This window comes from Scyliorhinus canicula, chromosome 1 (genome assembly GCF_902713615.1).
Source record: "Scyliorhinus canicula chromosome 1, sScyCan1.1, whole genome shotgun sequence".
In the NCBI taxonomy this organism is placed as follows: Eukaryota; Metazoa; Chordata; class Chondrichthyes; order Carcharhiniformes; family Scyliorhinidae; genus Scyliorhinus; species Scyliorhinus canicula.
The window spans coordinates 21686237-21708991 of record NC_052146.1 but is presented as its reverse complement, the minus strand read 5'-3'; the positions used below and the strand labels follow the sequence as shown (position 1 = coordinate 21708991).

The window sequence follows — 22755 nt, the reverse complement described above, 5'->3', positions numbered from 1 at the left end:
GCTGTTAAGAAGGCATATGGTGTGCTAGCCTTTATCAGTAGGGGGATTGAGTTTCGGAGCCACAAGGTCATGCTGCAGCTGTACATAACTCTGGTGCGGCCGCTCCTGGAGTACTGCGTGCAGTTTTGGTCACCACATTATAGGAAGGACGTGGAAGCTTTGGAAAGGGTTCAGAGGAGATTGATTAGGATGTTGCCTGGTATGGAGGGAAGGTCTTACGAGGAAAGGCTCAGGGACTTGAGGTTGTTTTCGTTAGAGAGGAGAAGGCTGAGAGGTGACTTAATAGAGACATATAAGATAGTCAGAGGGTTAGATAGGGTGGACAGTGAGAGTCTTTTTCCTCAGATGATGATCCGACCAACACGAGGGGACATAGCTTTAAATTGAGGGGTGGTAGATATAGGACAGATGTCAGAGGCAGTTTCTTTACTCAGAGAGTAGTAGGGGTGTGGAACGCCCTGCCTGCAACAGTAGTAGACTCGCCAACTTTAAGGGCATTTAAGTGGTCACTGGATAGACATATGGATGAAAATGGAATAGTGTAGGTCAGATAGGCTTCAGATGGTTACACAGGTCGTCGCAACATCGAGGGCCGAAGGGCCCGTACTGCGCTGTAATGTTCTATGTTCTATGAATCATAATCATATATAATTTTACAAATACAAAGAATTCACAGGTTGAAAACGAGTCTCAGGAATGAGTCCCATTTCAGAAAGACTGCCTTGACAAGAGCTGACACAGTTAACATTGACCGAGCAATCCCTCTCTCCTCCCCTTTAATTTCCACTCTCTCCTCCTCCTCCCCCCCCCCCCCCCACCACCGTTTTCAGGTCTGTGTGCAGCAACTCTGCTACCAGGTAAGACGAGAGAGAGATCTATACAGTTCATCAGAATTAGGCATCACATTTGCAAAAGTTGAGTTTTTTTTTAAAACCGCACCCTCTGCTCTCAATTGATGCTCTCAGTAGCTGAATATATTTAGCGCTGATCACAGAGCCAGTTCTGGAAACAGGGAGGCCACTGCTATAATTGGGAAACCAGGGACATACAAAGACGTTCTCTTGCATCGGGAAAACAGTCCGTGATTTTCTCATCTGTTGAAGCGATAGGCGAATCCATCATCGCTAATTCAAGGAAGAAACTCCACAATAAATTAATTGCTGGAGATGTCTTTAAATATTATGTTTTGATGCTTTGTATACAAAGAAACAAACTAAAAAGGGTGCTCAGAGTAACTGTTATTCTAGACCAGCCACCCCCCCCCCCCCCCCCCCCCCCCCCCAAGCTTTTGATAAGATCTGGTTAGCTGCACGCCAGCTTCTACTTACTGGCACTTCAGCTCTTCACTGGCATGACCCCTGGATATAATCAAGCCTCACTCTGCCCAGCCACACCGAGTTACATATGGCTCCCACAGCTTCTCCTGAACCTTAACTGCAGAACTATCAAACGGCTCCTAGAACTTTTTGCTGCCTGGAGCTTGGTAAGAGCAGTAACATATTTTCCCCTGCTGCAGAACACTCTCTCAAAGCAAATACAGATAACCTGAAACCCAAGAACTTCTTAAACTCCACCCATCTCCATGACGATGGAGCCTTCCCGCACTCGCTGGCTGCTTCTAAATTAAGTGTAGTTTTAACTCCCAAAACAAAACAATGCTCTGGGCTGCATTTTTTTTTGAAAACAGTGCAGACACCTCAGTTCCAGTCCTCCAGCTACCTCGGCCCGCCTGCTGTTTTATGATCTTCATTTTCTAGCTGTTAACCACTTTGCTCAACATGGCCCCAACCCTTTGGTATTCATAACATACCCAAGATAAAAATTCTTACCTTTCCACACAAGTAAACGACATTTGTGTCCGCATCATAGAATGGCAAAAGCACACCATTGCTGGTATCCATTTCATGCAGAGCTATGGGTTCATCCATGCTTTCCTAGAAAAAGAATCCAGAAACAGTAACAACTCTGCAAAATGCACAAAATATATATTTGCAAATTGTTGCGAACCCCCTTTAGTTAATCGCAGGCCCCTTGAATACAATTTGTAGGTTTAGGAAGCTGTGAATTGGTTTGTGACTGGATATCAGATGCACCTAGTTTTTTAAATTTAAAATAGTTCACCTGATGTGGGTATTGCTGGCTAGACCAACATTTATTGCCCATCCCTAATCACTCTTGAGAAAGTGGTGGTGAGCAGCGTTCTTGAACTGTTGCAGTCCATGTGGTGTACACTCAGTGCTGTTAAGGGAGGGAATTCCATGATTTTGACCCAGTGACAGTGAAGGAATGGCAATATAGTCCCAGGTCAAAATGATGCTTGGCTTGGAAGGGAACTGGAGATGGTGGTGTTCCCATGTATCTGCTGCCCTTGTCCTTCTCGGCAATGAGGTTGTGGATTTGGAAGGTGCTGTTTAAGGACCACTGAGGAGTTGCTGCAATGCATCTTTTAGATGGTACACACTGCTGTCACTGTTGGTGGAAAGGGGGAGTGAACGTTTATGGTGATGGATGAGGTTTAAGTAGTAACGGTATGATGCGTAGGTTAGTTTAATACAGTGTTAATAATTTGTTTTAATATACCATAATCCCAATTTGTACATGGAGTCACTCTTGTGGCGAATTATCTTTTCCTCACAGTCTTATAAACGTAAAAAAAATTGGTGTTTCTGTCCGGTATCCTAGAAACTGTGGGGGCCAGGTCCAGGATCGTAATAGATTGCAAACAGAAATAAACTTCTTGGTCAAACAAATAGCTCAAACAGAGTCAGGTTCACACTTGTTTACTGTACAGCCCTGGATGAAGCATTTTCTCCGCATGTTGTCCGCTGTTGGCTTTGCCACATGCAATAAGGTAGACTAGATTAGGCAACCTGCTATGAGGATTTAGAAATGTCAAAATCAAAATTAAAATTCAGCGACATCAACTCAAAACTATCACTTGCAACAGGTGTGTGTGTGTGTTGGGGGGGGGGGGGGGGGGTGTGCTTTCCTTCCCAGGTCAGGCAACAATGGATTGGCCAAGAATCTTAGCTACTAATAAAATTAACACTTATTCTGATATATCAATGACATCACTAGAGTGGATCTAGATGAAAAGTGATTCAATCTTCTTGCTTTGGTTAGGGTTATGTTTTGCTAAAGAATATTTTAGAATCAGGCATTTTGAAGTAAGTCAACCCACACTTTCAATGTAATTCTGAGCAACAAGCATTCCTCTTAATTTTTCTGCCAGTATCGAACCATTCAAGTTTGTAGTACTACAATTCTACCACCCGAGGTCCCTAGACAACTGTATCCAATTGGAGGGAACTGTCACACAAACATGATCACCAACCAAGTATGTAAAACCCTAATTATCCGATTCATGGGTTTAGATTGCACATTCTGTTAATGGGGTTGTGTCTTTGAGGGAGATAATGTTCAGCAGTTCTCCATTTGCCAAATAATGCAGCATGATATCTGGCTGCCTGACCTGTGAAGCCCAGTATAATTTTATTCTATTACCAAAGGAAAGTTTCCACCCCAACATTCACTCAAGTAGCATGCAGCAAAATGTAACCAGAAAGTAAATCAGAAAATCTTCTACACAGAGCAAACGGACTCTTCTCTTTACCCCCTTCCTCGACTTAAATTGGTGTTTGATGCCCAAACTCACCGGATTCCACAGCGCAAGTTGTCGTTCGCTCATGCGACTGAAGCCAGTGGTGAAGATACTTCCATTCGTCAAGAACACCGCTCTCATGGGCCTTGCTCCCTCGTGAGCTTTATCCTTCTCCTGTATTCATTCAATATTCAGGGAAGGAAGAATATTTAAACCACCTTTTAATTTCAATGAAAAAGAGCAAAGAATTCCTCGCTGCATCATAAATGTTTAAAATTCATATATTGCGTAACTCTTTCAACTGCACACATCTGTTTGCAGCCTCTGGTTTCCAAAAGTTTTATCAATAGGAATTATTTCTCTTGTGGCTACACCTGGCCACTCACCTCACCAAGCGTATTTTTATACCAGTCTGAATGCCCCATTCTCCTCCTCACATTACTACTCAAAATCAAAGCTCATGCTATGTATTAGACTCATTCAAAATTGCAAATTATCGTAACCACAAAGCTATGAAAGTCCTTACTTTGTCAGTTGACCATTGATCTTCCAATCTTCAGATATTTAAAACACCCAGCTGACGTTATTTCACGCCAGGCTGGAGGTGGTTACGGAGGCAGGGAATGGTCAAGCCAGGGGACGGTTTTAAAATTGAGGATGAGGATTTTAAAAACTGAGATACTGCCCAATCGGACCCAATGTAGGTTGATAAACAAGGGTGATGGATGAATGGGATTTGGTGTGAATTTGGACACTGGCAGCAGGGTTTTGAATGGGCATACGTTTATGCAGGGTAGAGGTGGAGATTCAGGCCAGTATGTTAGGATAGCCAATCTAGAAGTAACAATGGCATGCATGAGGGTTTCAGCAACAGGTGAGCTGAGGTGTGGAAGTAAGCGGTCTGGGCAATGATGCAGATACGTGGTTGGAGGTTCACCTCATATTTCTTGCCCTGGTTGATGGCACTGCATTAATTAGCCATAAAAGTCTTTATTATTCTCCATTCACTAAGAGTTGTACTTCTTGCTATAGATGTTTAGTTATTGCTTACATCAGATTCGACTTCTGCCATCTTAAGTAATGCGCCCCATGGGACGTTTACTAATGGGACGAAGAAAGTACTCACAGCAACTATTTCCTCTTTCCGTGGATCGATCACTCTCAGTTTCTTGTCCTTGCATGTCGTGCAAATCAGGCTTCCGTTACGGTTCCAAGAGATGCTAAAGATCATATCTGGGTGCATCTCATCGAGTGTTATCATGGCATCACCTGTTCCCACATTCCAGATGATAATTATATTGTCGCACCCTAAACAGTAAAAGACACAGATCCAAAGTATTTTTAAAACTTGAACGGTATGTTGCCTTTCATGACTTCGGGATGTCCCAAAGCACTTGGAAGTACTAGAGTACGTCCAGCTAAATACCAGTGCGGGTCAGACCATCCCCGAATCATGTTTCGCAATATAAACAACTTCAAACACAAAATCCTTGGTAAGTAATTGAGTACTTTTCAATGTTATTATATTTTAATGTCACACTTATTCTCCATTAGATTAACTGAATATGTGCAAATGGGGATTCATTGCCATTGCGCAGGGTCATTTGCCTGCTTTTAGTAAAAAGCTGTTTTCCGCTTAGTAAAGCAGGATAACTGAACCAAGGTGAACAGGTATCATCCAGCCCCATTTTAAAGTCATATGTTCTGTGTGGTGTTTTAATTTTACATTTAGAAAGAAATAGAAAATGTGGAACAAGTTGGGCAGCAGTGTTGACTGAAGGGCAGCCCGAGGTGTCAGGCAATTCCAAACTGAGGTGCTACAACACCACACTATGGCTGGAGGATATAATTACAGGATGACCATTTTATGTCGGTAGTTCTGATTGTAAATAAGGACATAAGAATTTATAACAGAGAAGCTGATGACAGAAGTACAACAAAACATGAAATAAGGAGACAGGAAGGGCTCTCACGTGCAATTTTTGAAAATATGCAAGTCTTCAATCAAAAGCAAATCACCCATGGCAGAGGACAAGTGATTTATAACGACAGGAGCATTATATATCATGTTGTACAAGTAACGAGCGTTGTGTTTGGATGATTCTTTCCAAATACAGAAAGGATGGACCACTTACTCATTCCTTTAACGTCACAAATTCTAATTGTGGCAGAAACAAACAACAGATTCTACCTGCTCCCCTTGTGGCGAAGTAATATAAATAGGCATGTCTGTTGGTCAATCAGGGATTCATTGCCATTGTGCAGGGTCATTTGCCTGCTTTTAGTAAAAAGCTGTTTTCCGCTTACAAGGGTGCAACATTGTTTTAACATTGTTGGGGCTGTTTCATGTCAGTCAATTAAGTGCAACAGTTTTAAATAGAACAGAAGAAGTGGTTCAAAGGTTGGGTTCAGACAGCTAAGATTATATTCATATGCACTGCTTTTAATGAATCATTGTTACACTATCACCATAGTAATTTCACTGTTACTGATGGATTTCTATTTTCGAGGGGCAACTGTCTTAGGCTGAACTTTTTAAGATTGCAGACTAGAATACAATAAAAATTGAGAATTTTGTCTATACTTTATTACTTTTTGCTTTGCTTTTAGTTCAAAAGATTTATTTTTTTTTAAACGAAAAACACAAGACATTATTTGAAAAATCCACTGGGTTTGACTTGGTCAAAGCCGCATTTAAACTTGATTCAGTATTTTTGTTCTGCAAAGACTCTTGCTTCTATTTATTCACATAGTCACTTGTCTAGGGGCTCTGGCAGCTGGTTAGCTGTCACCTTGTTTGACTGGTTTGCAATAAAACGTACAAAATGATTACCATGACTTACCTAAAGGAAATGGCCTGTGGATCAAAGAAGGATAAAGCTTTCAGAATTGCTCACTGACCATTCAGGCTATGGCAGGATAGGACAGAGTAAAAGGACGTTGTGGATAACCAGTTTACATGAAAGCTTTATGCAAGTGTATTCCAAGTTCAGAGCGCACGGCATTTCAAAAACATTCTTGGGTTGTTGAAATCAGTTTGAATGATCAAATAGCTATTAATCTAAAGGGAATCTTGTTCAGAGAGACAGGGTCATTAAGCATTTGGACAAAAATAAGCTGATGAGAGAACACTGGCCTACATTTGTAATAGGCAAGTCTTCTCTAATGAATCTAGTCTTCTCTATGACTCTAGTTGAACCTTTTGAAGAGGTAACAAACACACCAGTAATTGAGGTTATAGATATGGACTTCAGATGGCATTCATACATAGAAACAGACATAAAAAATAGGAGTAGGCCATTCGTCCCTTCAAGCCTGCTGCACCTTCATTATGATCATGGCTCATCATCAAGTGTCGCCTTCTCCCCAAGATCTATATCCGATTTCTTCTTGAAATTATGCAACATTTTGGCTTCAACTACTTTCTGTGGCCGTGAATTCCACCGATTCACTCTGGGTGAAGAAATTTCTCCTCACCTCAGTCCTAAAAGGTTTACCCCTTAATCTCGAACTATGACCCCTAGTTCTGGACGACTCCTCCATCAGAAACATTCTTTCAGAATCCACCCTGTCTAATCCTGTTAGAATTTTATACATTTATAAGGGATCCCCTCTCATTTTTATAAACTCCAATAAATACTATCCTAACCGACTTAGTCCCTCTCCTCGTATGAAAGCTCTGCCACCCCAGGCCTGGTAAACCTTTGCCGCACTCCCTCCACAGCAAGAACATCCTTCCTCAGGTAAGTACACCAAAACTGCACACAATACCCCAGTTGTGGCCTCATCAATGCTTAGTAAAGCGTCCCTATTCCTATTCAAATCCTCTCGCTATAAACAACAAAGTACCATGTAAGCCATTATTAAAAATGAAAGTGCATGAAATTGGGGCCTACCTGCTGGCTTGGATAGGTAATTGATTGGGAGGCACAGATTAGGGGCAACAGCAATGTTCTCAAATTGTAGGATGTCCCCAAGAACTTGTTCTGAGGCTTCAGTTCTTCACTATTTATAAATGACTTGGGTGAAGAAATAGAGGCCTGTGTATCTCAAGCTTTCTGATGGCACTAATGGGCAACGGGAAATAGAGGGAGTAGGAAGCTGCAAAGAGCCATTGAGAGATTAATTGAATGGGCAAAACTGTTACAGATGGGAGTTAAATATGGGAACGTGTGCAGTCACCCACTTTGCCCAATGAAAGTTGGATGAGAGTATCTTCCAAATGGTAAAAAAGTTAGGAACTGCTTATGAACATAAAGATTTAAATGCTCAAGCACCAAGATCACTAAGAACCAGTGGATGGGTACAAATAAAATTAAAAAGGCTAATGGATTTTATTTATACCTCAAGGTGGCCAGAATACAAGTTACATCCGTAAAGAGCTTTGGTGAGGTCCCATCTTGAGTACTGCATTCAGTTCTGGGTACCACACCTGACAAAGATGATACTGACCTTGAAGAGGGTGCAGCACATTGGATACATCAGAATGCCATTGTTACGAATGAGATATTAGGAAATTGGGTTCAGAAATGGAGCGAAGGTGTAGCAGGCAATTTAGGAGTTAAACAGAGGGGAAAACTGCTAGCACGGAGGCAGAGGGATACACCCACACCTGGCCTGAGTTACGTTGTCCCATTCAGACTTAATATCTCATTAGTGGGAATACACAGGATGCCCTTGTTCAGCAAGAGTGAGTCAGTTAAGATCCATTGTCCTTCAGGACACTCCTGTCTGACCAGCCATTAGCCCATTAGAGTCTGATGGCCTCTTTGTTCATAGTGGGAAGTTAGTTGCATATCAAAAGCATGACTGTTCTTTAGTATAAACAGGAGTGGAAAATCAAACAGCTAAGATAACGATAATGGGTTCAAGTCTGGATTTCCCAGGAGAGAACCTTTGAGGGGCTGGGTTGAGCTTAGAGAGATAGAGAGAGAGAGAGAGAGAGAGAGAGAGAGAGAGAGAGAGAGAGAGAGAGAGAGAGAGAGAGAGGGGGGGGGGGGGGGGGGGGGGGAAGAGAGAAATAATCTTGGTTTGAACAAGTGAGGAAAATGATTTGAAAAACCATCGGGAGAGGTAATGAAAAAAAAAACTGCCCCAGAGACAGAATTTTGAAAAGGATTCGAAAGGAACCTGACGAATAGATGAAAATTGCTTCATACATGCAAGTATCATCTTTGCCTATGTAAGTGGAATGAGTGTTGTGTGTTCATTTTCAGTGCTGTTTAATGGGAACTCGTGTGTTAAAGTTAAGAAACTACATGTAATCTGTTATTGTTAGGGTTGAATTTTAAAAGTTTAAATACTGCTTTCTTTCGTTTTAATAAAGTTTGTTTATAAAATAGCCACACCCTATTTCTTATGATATCACTCCTGAGCGAATCTATTTTTCCGCACGACCTTAAAAAACTTTAAAACATTATGGTGCTGATCCAGTCTCTTGGCCACTGTTCAGAGTTGACCAGGCATCCCTAACACCACCACATCTAAAAGGGCTCAGTGATGAGGACAAGTTGCATAGACTTGTTTTTTTTTCTCAGAGCATAGAGGGGCTGAAATTCTCCGGCTTTTGCAATTCACTTCTCCCGCCGGCAGTGCACCCTCACCCGCAGGTTTCCTGGCGGCATGGAGTAGCTTTAACGGGAAATCCCACTGACAAGCAGCGGGAAGAGAGAATCCCGCCGCTAAGCAACAAGCGGCTCGGGAACCAGAGAATCCAGCCCAGGGTGTTTTATGAAAGGATTTCATGGGGCAGAGAGTGTGTAACTATATCTGCATGCAAGAGTCTAAAACAAGCATGTATAACCTTAAATCAGAGAATCTACAGTGCAGGAGGCCATTCAGCCCATCGAGTCTTCACCAGCCCTTCGAAAGAGCATCCCACTGAAGCCCCACGCCTCCACCCTATTTCCCCATTTATCCCCGTAACCCAGTAACCCCACCTAACCTTTTTGGACATCAAGGGCAATTAAGAATGGCCAATCCACCTAACCTGCAAATCTTTGGACTGTGGGTGGAAACTGGAACACCCGGAGGAAATCCACACACACACGCACGGGGAGAATGTGCAAACTCCACGCAGACAGTGACCCAAGCCGGGAATTGAACCTGGGACCCTGGAACTGTGAAGTAACTATGCTACCCTGGAGTCAGCACATTCAGGGGAAGATGTCATAAACACCTCTGTCACAAATGTTAGTGGGTAGTGGGAATTCCGGATCACTCAGGTATCTCCCCAACCCCTCCCGTTCCTACCCCCCCCCCCCCCAAAAAAAAACCCAGCTCAGACTTAGGGGAGAGGATCTATTTCTTCACCCAAGTCATTTATAAATAGTGAAGAACTGAAGCCTCAGAACAAGTTCTTGGGGACATCCTACAATTTGAGAACATTGCTGTTGCCCCTAATCTGTTTTAAATTTGAAAATTTAAAAACAGAGATTGATAAAGATTTTGTTAGGCAAGGGTATTAAGGGCTACTGAAGTAAGACAGGTGGATGGTGTTAAGATACAGGTCAGTTGTTATCTAATTGAATGGCGGCACATGCTCGAGGGACTGAATGGCCTACTCCTGCTCCTATGTATGGACAAGAAATCAAGGAGTAATTACTATGATCTGCTGAAATTTGCTGTGTTCTCATTTTTGTTTAATTTGATCATCTAATTAAACCCAACATGTATTTTATGGCTCAAGATTATATGGAGTGTCAGTGTTATTTGTCAGTTGGAGAGACCAGAATTATGAGGCAGTTAATCAGCAGCATAAGGGATTTATTGTTCAACCTGGAGAACACTACATTATCAGATACTTTGTGCATGAGGTCATGCTACGGTTCAGAGGCAGCTAAGGGCTTGCTTACAGGAATGACCATTTGCACTGGTCACAAGCAGAGTAATTGTACAGAGCCTGGTGATTCTTCAGGAAGCATATGGGGGTGGGGAGAGAAAAATACAAAAGTTCGAAACAAGTTGATGCACATTGAAATAAAAATGCTGGAAAATACCACCAATGTATGGCATCCAAAATGCTTGGATAAAGACCCCACTTGGTAGTAACAGGTGGCATTGATAAAAGAGGCCAGAAACATTAAACTGCACCATTGATGACAACTGGGAGTTACTGCTTTGTCTACATATTCAAAGGGAACTTGCAAAAGTGGAAGCACAGGATGAGGAACAGTAAATGCTCGTCCAAATGTCCCAGATATAAAACAGAGTCTCAATTTATGGTTTTCCAAGATAACAATTAACTTTTACTCTCACCAACAAAGTAGTGTGCTGTGCTTCAAGGAAAAAAATAAATAATTACACAAGGAGAAAGGAATGGACAAATGTGCTGATAGGATGAGAGAAAGAGGGACATATGGAGCATCAACACTTGGCATTGACTAGTTTGGCTGAATGAGCTGCTTCGATTCTGTAAATTCACTTTTAAAAAAAAGAGTTGTTTCCTCAAATTGTAGCCCAAGTTTGGAATGACACATTAATTCAGAGGCACAACACTGCATCCTAGTGGGTTAATGAGTGTAATTTAGGGCCACGGGAATCAGCAAGGTTTGAATTTTCATCTTTCATACATGTTGACTTAGTACTCAGTCAAGGTGTTGTGGGGATATCAAAGCTAACCTAACCCCTTTTTAAGGGGAGGCATGGGAAAGAGCATGATACAGTGCATTACTGGTATTGAGGCATGTTCAATATACAATACTGCTCTCTCAGTCAAGACAGCTGCAAGGAATCAAAAGCTTCACTGTTTTAAATAGATCGAGACAGGTCCATCACTACAGAATAAGACTGCAAAAAAAAAAAAAAATCACTTTGCAGTAGCACGTGCAGGTTCGTCTCTTAATAACAGCAGCTCCCTTATGTGAATCATAGAATCCCTACAGTGCATCGAGTCTGCACCGACCCTCCAAAAACCACCCTACCTCGGCCCACTTCTTCACCCTATCCCCAGAACCCATCTAATCTTTGGACACTAAGGGGCAATTTAGCATAGCCAATCCACCTAACCTGCGCATCTTCGGGCTGTGGGAGGAAACCGGGGCGTCCGGAGGAAACCCACACAGATACTGGGAGAAGGCGCAAATGCCACACAAACAGTGACCCATGGCTGGAATTAAACCCGGGTCCCTGGTGCTGTGAGACAGCGGTGCTAACTACTGTGCCATTGTGTAGTTACTAAACAGATGATGAAAAGGCCAGTGATGAGAAAGAGTTTATTTCTCCAGTTACCCCTCCATTCCACCTCTATCCAATTGCAACAAGAACCCATGGTTCAGAATGAACTCCAGGTTCCAGGCTTGGACAGGGCGAAGGGGAGGGGAGGCAAGGGTTGGCAGCAAGGTTGGGAAGGAAATTGGAAATAGCAACAGTGTTGGAGGGCTTGAGGCCTGTTGAAGGCAAGAAAGAAAATAAGTTCATATCATTCTCCATTAATTTGCTGAATTAAAGATCCTCCAGCGTTCAAACACTGCTTTCTGTTGAAGTGTCACCCAGAGGTCACACTGTTATACATCAGGAGCCAAATTAAATCCTGAGATTTCATTAGAAAAATTATCACGTGAACTCATTCAAATTAAGGGTAACAACTAGAATTTTCAGGAGGTTGGTGTATGATTAAAGATTCAGTCAGAGTTTTCATTTCTGCAACATAGGAACATTTGGTGCACTCCAGGTTCCTAATACCATCATCCCACAGTGTTGTTGCTTTGTGGACCCATTCCAGTAGCTCAATCAGCCTAGAACACACTTGAAGCCCCTCTGGTAGGGACCTCAATCGATAAGAGTTGTCCATTCGTCAGAGGAAAGCAGAACAAAAAGATGGAGGTAGGGCCAGAAAAGTTCGCCTTCTGCCCACATTCTCTAGTTTCACACTTGGTAAAACAAAGGAAGGTGGAACATAACTTCCTCAAAGCGAATTGTACGTTAGAGCCACGTATGCAGTCAATTAAAAGACCCAATGGAAAAAAAAAATCCGAAGAGGGCAGGAAACAAGCAAATCCTGGGATATGAATGAGTTAGGAACAGCTAGGAACTTTACATCAGACAGGTAAAGAAAGGAGAAAATGGATCTGAAGGCCCTATGAACGGATCATTGGGCCTTCAGATCCATTTGCTCCTTTCTTTACCTGTCTGAAGGCCCTACGAACGGATTCAGACACACCACTTTTACAATCTGACGCTCCTTTAAACTGTAGTAGACCAAGCTGAATGTAGGGAAAAATTAGGTATTCCCAGTGAATGAACTGGCACAGCGGGCTAATTTAGGGGGGATGCACATACGGTAGCGAGGGATAGGTTCAGGTATTTGGGGATTCAGGTAGCAAGGGAATGGACGGGGCTCCACAAGTTGAACTTAACAAACCTGGTGGATGAGGCGAAGGAGGATCTTACGAGGTGGGATACACTGCACTTAACGTTGGTAGGGAGAGACCAAGTGGTGAAAATGAATATTCTGCCATGGTTCTGGTTTATCTTTCAAGCTCTCCCAATCTTTATACCAAAGGCCTTTTTTCGGAAAATGGACACGCTCATTTTAGACTTTGTATGGGCGGGGAAGGTGCCGAGGTGCCGGGGGTGGGAGGACCCTGCTACAGAGGCAGAGGGGCGGGGGGGGGGGGGGGGGTTGGCGTTGCCGAACTTGCTTCATTATTATTGGCCGGCGAATGTGGACACGGTGCGGCGGTGGTGGGAAGGAGAAGGGGTAGAGTGGGTTAGGATGGAGGAGGAATCTTGTGATGGGTCAGGTTTGAGGGCTATGGGGACGGCAGCGTTGCCAATGACCAAGTAGGTATTCAAAGAGCCCGGGGTGCAGTCCACAGTGAAGATATGGAATCAGTTGCGGAGCCATTTTAGGGTGGAAGGGATGTCAGTGTTAACGCCGCTGTGCGAGAATCATGGGTTTGAGCCCGGGGGGGGGGATGGATAGTGTATACAGGAGGTGGAGGATCATGGGTTTGAGCCCGGGGGTTGGGGGTGGGAAGATGGATAGTGTATACAGGAGGTGGAGAGAAGTGGGGCTGGTCAAGGTGAGGGATTTGTATTTATATATATAAAAAAGTGGCTGGGGGAGCAGGGAGGCGAGAGGCTGGTGAAGATCAAAGAGAAATGGGAAGGGGAGTTGCGAGGGAAGATCAATTGGGGAGTATGGAGTGAGGCACTGCGTAGGGTAAACGGGACCTCCTCATGTGCAAGGATGAGCCTGATACAGTTTATGGTGGTGCACAGGGTGCATATGACTCGGGCGAGAATGAGTGGGTTCTTTCAGGGGGTAGCAGATGAGTGGAGAGGTGTGGGCAGGGGCCAGCGAATCACGCGCACATGTTGTGGGGTTGCGAAAAATCGGGAAGATCCTGGGCAGGAGTGTTCGCAGTGTTAGACCGAATAGTGGAGGTGGAGGACCCGGACCCTTTGGTGGCAATATTTGGGGTCTCAGAGAAGCCGGACCGGCTCATGGAGAGGAGGAAAGGCCGATGTCTTAGCCTTCGCCTCTCTGATTGCACAGCGGCGAATTTTGCTGGAGTGGCGGTCGGCATCGCCACCGGGGGAAGTGGCTTGGTTGGGTGACCTGTACGACTTCCTGCGATTAGAGAAGATAAAGTGTGAGTTATGGGGCTCTTCAGTGGGGTTTGAGGAAAGGTGGGGGGATGTTTGTGACCGTGTTTGAGGGGCTGTTCTTTGCGGGGGGAGGGGGGGGGGGTGAAAAAAAGAGGAAAAATCTGTACAGACTGTATAGTTGATTGTAGCGAAGCATGTTTCCTGGGGTGTTTGTTCGCTGTAACCTGCTTTGATACAGGTTTGTAAAATATACATTTTTTAAAAACTAGCAGCCAAAAAACTGTAGTAGCCAATGGTGATCAATAATAGACAATAGTGCCCCATCTGTGCTGGACCACAGTAGCCTAATGAACCCCCCAGGTCAGACAGGGGCAGGATAAGCAAATTAACTACTTTTCTTCCCTTTCTGACACCTCGTCAAACGAGCGCTTTCATTCCGACCACGTATTAACCTCCAGGTAACCTCCATACATTCCTGGCCAGCCCCTCAGCTATATAAATGACACACAGCAGACCTGGGAACTAATGTTACTCATTTATATTGCAGGGTTCGTCAAAGGAAACTCTGAAAACAAGAGCGCTTCTATACATGGTCATGGATCTGCTCATGCAAATGAAGATCTGCCTCAGTGCATGACTCATTGTAAAGCACACCCTCAATTTGCCAATTTACTGAACTTTAACCTTTGCACATCAGGGTGGGGCTAATCAAATTAGACTTAAAACAGAAATCAGGCAGTGAATTCTAAAAAGCTTTTATTTTGAATTGTCTAACTTAAGTGCGAGTTAAAATTCCAGGCTTCTCATTGGTGCTAACCCTAATACAGTATTAGCATCTCAAACAAGTCAAATTAAGTCAGAATGTTTTCCGATTTGAGGCAGGGTGTTCTGGTATAAATTTCTTCTACATCACTTTCACACACTGCTGGAAACACTAAACTGTTGCTGTACATTTTTAAAAAAATGTTAAGTTCTTAAAAGCGCCTGTTTTAACATCGTTTCGACAGGCCAAATGGCTGTAACAATTCTGTCATCCTGGAAAGCAGACTGAAATTAAGTACAATATCTGCTATCATACCCTATCCCACAGAATTGCCCACCTTACACTTGTTAACTTCCTAGGTCATGAGCATCAGCAGGTTAGCCTTCAACCAGTGGTCCACATCTGTGCACGTCCCAGCACAGTCAGATGTGAGAACCAGTGTCAATAGTCACTCCCTACCCTAAGGGATTTTGACCTCAAGAGCACTACCTCGACCAACAGCACTAAGCCAAGTCAGCACAAATCTACTCTGGAATCTGCCTGGTTTGTATTAGTCAACGCAACGCTCCGGCAATACACACACCAACAATCATTGGGGCACAGTTGGAGTATGAATCACTTTTGGGAGGTACGAACTATCTTTCAAAGTCAAAGCTTTCATGTAGAAATCTCTGGAAAACTTTGCACTGGCAGTAGATGCATGCCTGTCCTCAGACCAGTTCAATGCAATCTCAAATTAAACCACTATCTATTTGTAGGAAATACTATCATCTTGATTTTTTTTTTAAACTCTCCCCTTTAATGAGCTTCATCGGCTTTTATAGAAATCATGAATGCTTTGATGTTATTGAGGCCTCATTAAATACTTCAATAGTGGGAGCCTTCAGTGGCACACTTTGGTGTGCAAAGGCCTCTGGGTCTCCATTTTGGAAAGAAAGCCAGACATGCAGAGGAAATCACTGAGGACTCGAGACTTTTAATGAAATGTATAAGTAATGGGTCTCACATCAGTACTTCCAGATGAGTGAACTAGACTAATGGGCAGTTCCAAGCCTGTTTTATTGAAAAAGAAATGACAAAGAGTCCTCACGTTTAGTGAAAGGCTTTTTTTTTGATAAAAGGTACTCAAACCATTTCTATCCACAAAACCCGAACCAATGAAATTCTGTCACTTTAACAAAATTAATTTTAAGGGGAGGTGTAACCTATAGAACTTTCATAATTTCTTCAGTGTCAAAGAGACTGCCACAGAGAGTGGCTGCTCCAATGGTTCCTGTGAACAACAATTATAATGCAACTTAAAACAGACAAAGGATAAGTGAGACAGCTTTCATTCACTTTAGGCTTATGTAATGCATGGATTCACGCCTAGGAGAGAGACAAAGTTTAGATTTAACAAAACACACAAAGATGCTGAATTTGCATGGGAATTGTCAGGTATAACAAATGTGAAACAAAGCCATATGGTTGAAGAAATTCTCACCATCGCAAACATTTTAACATTAGCACAGGAGTATTTTGAAATTTACAGAGACAAAATGTACTGGACTGAAAGCCATTTGGTCACAGAGCGAGAGGATTGCTGATGCAGATTTAGAGTTGAATAGCGGCAGATTCAGAGTTGAATAACGGCGACAGGGCCCGAGCGCGACAGATGGCCTCACCTGCACTGAGGAGGACATTGCGTGCAGTCGGATGCCAAGATACAATCCCAACTCTCTTGGCATGTCCCTCCAAAACGACGGCAGGCTCTGTGATAGGTAATGTCAGTCCATTCTCCGGGATCTGCCAGATCTATGAGCAGGAAAACAAAAGGTAAATTAAACGGCGCCCACGTGGAATGAAGGCTCGGGACATCATCCTCAAAATAATCTGCACGTGCATTCTAATTCTGGCCAGTTTTACAAACTATAAAATCAGAGGGTGGGGGACTTCAAAGATTTCACTGAGCTGCACCTGGGCTTCTTCTCAATGAGAAGGTGCCCTCAGAAATATTTGTCCCTGCCGCAACAGGTTGCCTTTTACAATCCACCCACGCAGTAATTGAATTACGCTAGGAATGTAAGGTGAACAGTAATTTAGATAATTATTGAAGGGTCAGGCCTGTGTTTGGGCATACACACAAGTACCCAGACAGAACGCCAACAGCAAAAGGTGGATTGAACAGGGTGTGTAAGTCTAAAAGTTACTGACGGTGCAAAAAACATTTACATGGTGGTAGAATCGAGTCTGAATAGGTGGGGACCCTTTCCTCTAGCAAGGAAAGGCTGAGGGGTGATCTAACCTTCAAAATTATGAATGCTGCTTTGGGCAAGAAGCCTGTTTCTGCACTGCAAATTCCATGTCATTTTTATTTATTTATTAATTAGTGTTTTTATTGGGTTTTCACATCTTATATTTTTTACAATTCATAAATTATGTATTACAAAACCACACCAAAAAAGGAAACAGTTAATTAAAAAAGACAAAGAGAAACAAGCACATATTTCTAGGCAATTGCCTTCCCTCCTGCTGTGACCATGTCCCCCCCTTTAGTCGGCATACATCTGTTACACGCACCTCCTCAGTATAGTCAGAGGACATATTTACAGGTGTCTATTTCCAGTTTAGTTTGGGTTTCAGATTGCCCTCGAACCACACCAGTCCCCTGCGGCTTTGTCCCTTGTCCCTCTCGTTTTCCTTCTGTGTCTTCGCCCCCCCCCCCTCCCCCCATCTTACCTTTTACTCTTTGTCCCGTGGCTCGTATGCGTCTCCCCTCACCCCACCATACTCTCCTGGTTGCTGGCCACGAACAGCTCTTAGAAGAAGTTTATGGAAGCCAGTCTTCCGTCACCCCCGTGGCAAATTTTATTTTCTCCGACGTGAAAAATTCTGCCAGGTCGAATAGTCAGTCTGCAGCTTTGGCTGGTACTGCTGATCGCCAGCTGGGCAGGATTTGCCGGCGGGCGATCAGGGAGGCAAGGGCTCGAGTGTAAGCCCCCTTCCTCATAAATATTCTGGCTTATCTGAAACCCCGAAGACTGCCACTTTTGGGCATGGCTCCACCATCACTCTCACAACTCCGGACATAGTCTCAAAAAAGGTCATCCAGTAGCCGAAAAGTCTGGAGAGCCCAGAACACGTGGGGGTGGTTGGCCAGGCACCCTGACACCATTCACATTTTTTTTTTTTTTTTAAATATAAATTTAGTGTACCCAATTCTTTTTTTCCAAATAAGGGGCAATTTAGTGTGGCCAATCTACCTAGCTTGCACATCTTTGGGTTGTGGGGCCGAAACCCACGCAAACACGGGGAGAACGTGCAAGCTCCAGACGGACAGTGACCCAGAGCCGGGATCGAACCTGGGACCTCAGCGCCGTGAGGCAACAGGGCTAACCCACTGCACCACCGTGCTGCCCTACACCATTCACATTTGACCTCCACCTCCAGAAAGAACCCCCTCATTCGGGTTCTGGTTAGGCGCGCTCTGTATATCACCTTTAGCTGTGTTAGGCTCAGCACTAGGCACGTGGTGGTGAAGTTCACCCTGAGTTATGCTTTGATCCAGAGTCCTCCACCTATCTCTATGCCTAGTTCCTCCTCCCATTTTTCCCTTGTCTCGTCCAGGGAGAAGGGTACCTCCTTCAACAGTCGCTCATACAGGTCCGCACAGTTTCCCTTCCCTAGGCTGCCCACGTCCAGCAGTTCTTCCACAAACGAGTGTCCTGGTATCTGGGGGTATGCGTTGTTTCCTTACAGAGGGAGTTTTTGACCTGAATGTATCGCAGATCGTTTCCACCTGATAACTAGGATCTCTCTGCGCTTTCCCCCAAGGTTGCTACTCTATCGTTCTTGAACATGTCCCTAATTGTCAGTGTCCCCTCGTCCTCTCTCCACCTTTTGAAGGTGGCGTCCATTATTGCAGGGGCAAACCTGTGGTCGTTGCAGATGGGGGCCATTTTGGTTAGGCCGAAGTGCTGCCTCATTTAGTACCACGTCCAGAGAGTGGCTACTACCACTGGGCTCCTCGAGCATTTGGCCAGGGGATATGGGAGAGCAGCTGTGGTTAGGGCTCGGAGGAACATTCCTGCGCAGGAATTCTCCTCCATGTTCACCCACTTTGCTCCCGGTTTCTTCACTCTCTGTGGTGGCCAGCCGGTTGTATAACTGTAGGTTCAGAAGAGGGCCAAGCCTACCACATTTATTTTCCTTGGTTCTTCCACCAGCCACACAAACACCATGATTAGTTTGTTGACTGTGTTGCAAAAGGCGTTGGGGATGTAGATCGGGAGGGACCTAAACATGGCTGTATTGTCCCTGCTGGGGAGAGGGGAGTGGGCTCCATCTCTGCCGGTCCCTTTTGACTTTCTCCACTTGATTTGTCAGGTTCCATTTGTGTCCAGTCATGAGCTATTTGTATCCCCAGATAGCGGAATTTGGACTGGGTCTGCTTGAATGGTAGGTCCCGCCAGCTGTCTCTCCCCCCTGCGGGTTCACGGGGAAGATCTTGCTCTTGCTCAGGTTAAGTTTATAATCTGAGAAGGCTCCAAACTCCATCAAGAGTTTCATTATCCCTTCCTTGTTGGGGATTTGAGATGCAGAGGAGCAGGTCATCCGCATAGAGTGAGACTCGATGCTCTCTGTCTCCCCTTTGGATACCTCTCCACCCCTTCGCCATTCTGAGGGCAATCGCCAGTGGGTCGACTGCCAGGGCAAACGGCAGCGGGATAGCAGGCATCCTTGTCTCGTGCCTCTGTGCAGTTGGAAGTAACCAGAGCTGGTGGTGTTCATCTGTATGCTCACCATGGGAGCACTGTACAGTAGTTTCACCCAGGTGGTGAATCCTTGTCCGAGCCCAAACCATTCCAGCACCTCTATGAGGTGCTTAAACTCGACTGTGCTAAAGGCCTTTTCTGTATACAGGGAGATTATCACCTTCAGGTGTTCTCTCCCCGGGTGGGTCATTCATGAATAAGGACAAGAGTGACCCATCGGGAGGACGCTTAATTGGGCGAGGGCCAATTACATCTAAATTAGACAAGAACTGGGAAATGTGGATTGGGAGCGTCTATTTGAGGGCAAATCCCCGTCTGACATGTGGGAAGCTTTGAAAGGCCAGTTGATTGAAGTGCATGGCCCTGCAAAAACGCAGGATAGAAATGGCAGGATTCGGGAAGCACGGCTTTGTCAAAGGAAGGTCATGTCTGACAAATCTGTTAGAGTTTTTGAGGAGGTAACAAGGAAGTTAAACAAAGGAGAACCAGTGGACGTGATTTATTTAGATTTCCAGAAGACCTTTGACAAGATGCCGCATAGGAGATTGTTAAATAAGTTAAGAGCCCATGGAGTTAAGGGTAAGAGGAAATGAAATGAAATGATATCCTGGCATGGATAGAGGATTGGCTACTGGCAGAAGGGAGAGAGTGGGGATAAAAGGGTCTTTTTCAGGATGGCAGCCGGTGACTAGTGGTGTGCCTTAGGGGTCTGTGCTGGGACCACAACTTTTCGCAATATACATTAATTATTTGGAAGAAGGAACTGAAGGCACTGTTTCTAAGTTTGCAGATGATACAAAGATCTGTAGAGGGTCAGGAGAGGAAGCAAGGGGGCTGCAGAAGGATTTGGTCGGGCTAGGAGATTGGGCAATGAAGTGGCAAATGAAATACAATGTGGAAAAGTATGAGGTTATGCACTCTGGAAGGAGGAATTCAGACATAGACTATTTTCTAAAAGGGGAAATGCTTCGGAAATCAGAAGCACAAAGGGCCTTGGGAGTCCTTGTTCATGATTCACCCAAGGTTAACGTGCAGGTTCAGTCGGCATTTAAGAAGGCAAATGCAATGTTAGCATTCATGTCAAGAGGGCTAGAATACAAGACCAGGGATGTACTTCTGAGCTGTATAAGGCTCTGGTCAGACCCCATTTGGAATATTGTGAGCAGTTTTGGGCCCCGTATCTAAGGAAGGATGTGCTGGCCTTGGAGGGTCATGAGGAGGTTCACAAGTATGATCCCTGGAATGAAGAGCTTGCCGTATGAGGCAACGGTTGAGGACTCTGGGTCTGTACTCGTTGGAGTTTAGAAGGATGAGGGGGGATCTTATTGAAACTTACAGCACACTGCGAAGCCTAGAGAGAGTGGACGTGGAGAGGATGTTTCCACTTGTCTGAAAAACTAGAAGCAAAGGATACCATCTCAGACTAAAGGGACGATCCTTTAAAACAGAGACGAGGAGGAATTTCTTCAGCCAGAGGGTGGTGAATCTGTGGAACTCGTTGCCGCAGAAGGCTGTGGAGGCCAAATCACGGAGTTTCTTTAAGACAGAGATAGATAGGTGTTTGATCAATAAGGGGATCAGGGGTTATGGGGAGAAGGCAGGAGAATGGGGATGAGAAAATATCAGCCATGATTGAATGGCGGAGCAGACTCGATGGGCCGAGTGTCCTAATTCTGCTCCTATGTCTCATGGTCATAACCATGGATGACAAGGGCGGCACGGCAGCACAGTGGGTAGCACTGTTGTTTTACAGCTCCAGGGTCCCAGGTTTGATTTCCGGCTTGGGTCACTGTCTGTGTGGACTCTGCACATTCTCCATGTGTCTGCGCAGATTTCCTCCGGGTGCTCTGGTTTCCTCCCACAAGTGTACCCGAACAGGCACTGGAATGTGGCAACTAGGGGCTTTTCGCAGTAACTTCATTGCAGTGTTAATGCAAGCCTACTTGTGACAATAAAGATTATATTAATATAAGTTGTAAGCTTAGTCAAAAGGAAAAAGCATCCGATAGGTCTAGGCATCTAAAAATTGACAAAGCCCTTGAGGAGCACAGTGAAAGCAGGAAGGAACTTCAATGTGGAATTAGGAGGGCTAAAAGGGACCATAACATGTCTTTAGCAAACATAGTCAAAGAGAATCCCAAGTCTTTTTTATACATATAGTAGGAACAAGAGAGTAGCAAGAGAAAGAGTAGGCCCACTCAAGGATAATGGAGGGAAGTTCTCTATGTAATTATGCATATAACCACAGGAAGTGGGTGAAATCCTTAATGAGTACCTTGTATCGGTATTCACCTGGGAGGAGAGTACCTTGTATCGGTATTCACCAGGGAGGAGGACATGACGGATGTTGCGGTCAGGGATAGGTGTGTGAACGATCTGGAGAACGTCAATATATCAACGGAGGAAGTGTTGAGTATCCTAAATTGCATTAAGGTAGACAAGTCCCCGGGGCTGGATCTATTCCTCGTTACTGAAGAAGGCAGGGGGAAAAATAGCTGGGGCCTTTATCTTCAAATCCTCTTTGACCACAGGCGAGGTTCCAGAGGACTGGAGAAAAGCCAATGTTGTTCCCTTGTTTAAGAAAGGAAGTAGGTATAATCCAGCAAATTATAGGCCGGTGGGTCTGACATCAGTGGTGGGGAAGCTTTTGGAAAAGACACTGAGGGACAGGATGCATGTATATTTGGAGGAAAATGGACTAGTTAGTTATAGGCAGCATGGTTTTGTATGGGAAAGGTCATGTCTCACCAACTTGAATGAGTTTTTTGAAGAGGTGACAAAGAAAATTGATGATGATTTGGGAACAATGGATGACAAGGGAAATTGTAAGCTGAGTAGTTTATATGGACAAGGTGTTTGACAAGGTCCCACATGGCAGACTGGTACAAAAAATAAAATTACATGGGATTCGGGGTGAGCTGGCTAGATGGATACAGAACTGACTTGGTTATAGAAGAGAGAGAGTAGTGTTTTTCTGAATGGAGATCTGTAGCTAGTGGAGTTCCGCAGGGATCAGTGCTGAGACCTCTGTTGCTTGTAGTATTTATAAATGATCTGGAGGGGGCAGCACTGTGGTGCAGTGG

The 22755-nt window shown here is 44.4% G+C and overlaps 1 protein-coding gene across 4 annotated transcripts in view; it reads right to left on the bottom strand.

Annotated features, from left to right (window-relative positions):
* coro1cb (coronin, actin binding protein, 1Cb) overlaps positions 1-22755 on the bottom strand; it is a 255758-nt gene that overhangs the window by 23293 nt on the left and 209710 nt on the right. For all 4 annotated transcript variants that reach the window (XM_038819220.1, XM_038819292.1, XM_038819456.1 and 1 more), the window contains 4 exons: positions 16583-16712; positions 4728-4909; positions 3656-3775; positions 1830-1934 (listed from right to left, as the gene is read on the bottom strand). In XM_038819220.1, the coding sequence (XP_038675148.1) occupies positions 1830-1934; positions 3656-3775; positions 4728-4909; positions 16583-16712 (537 nt within the window). The remainder of the gene's footprint in view (positions 1-1829; positions 1935-3655; positions 3776-4727; positions 4910-16582; positions 16713-22755) is intronic.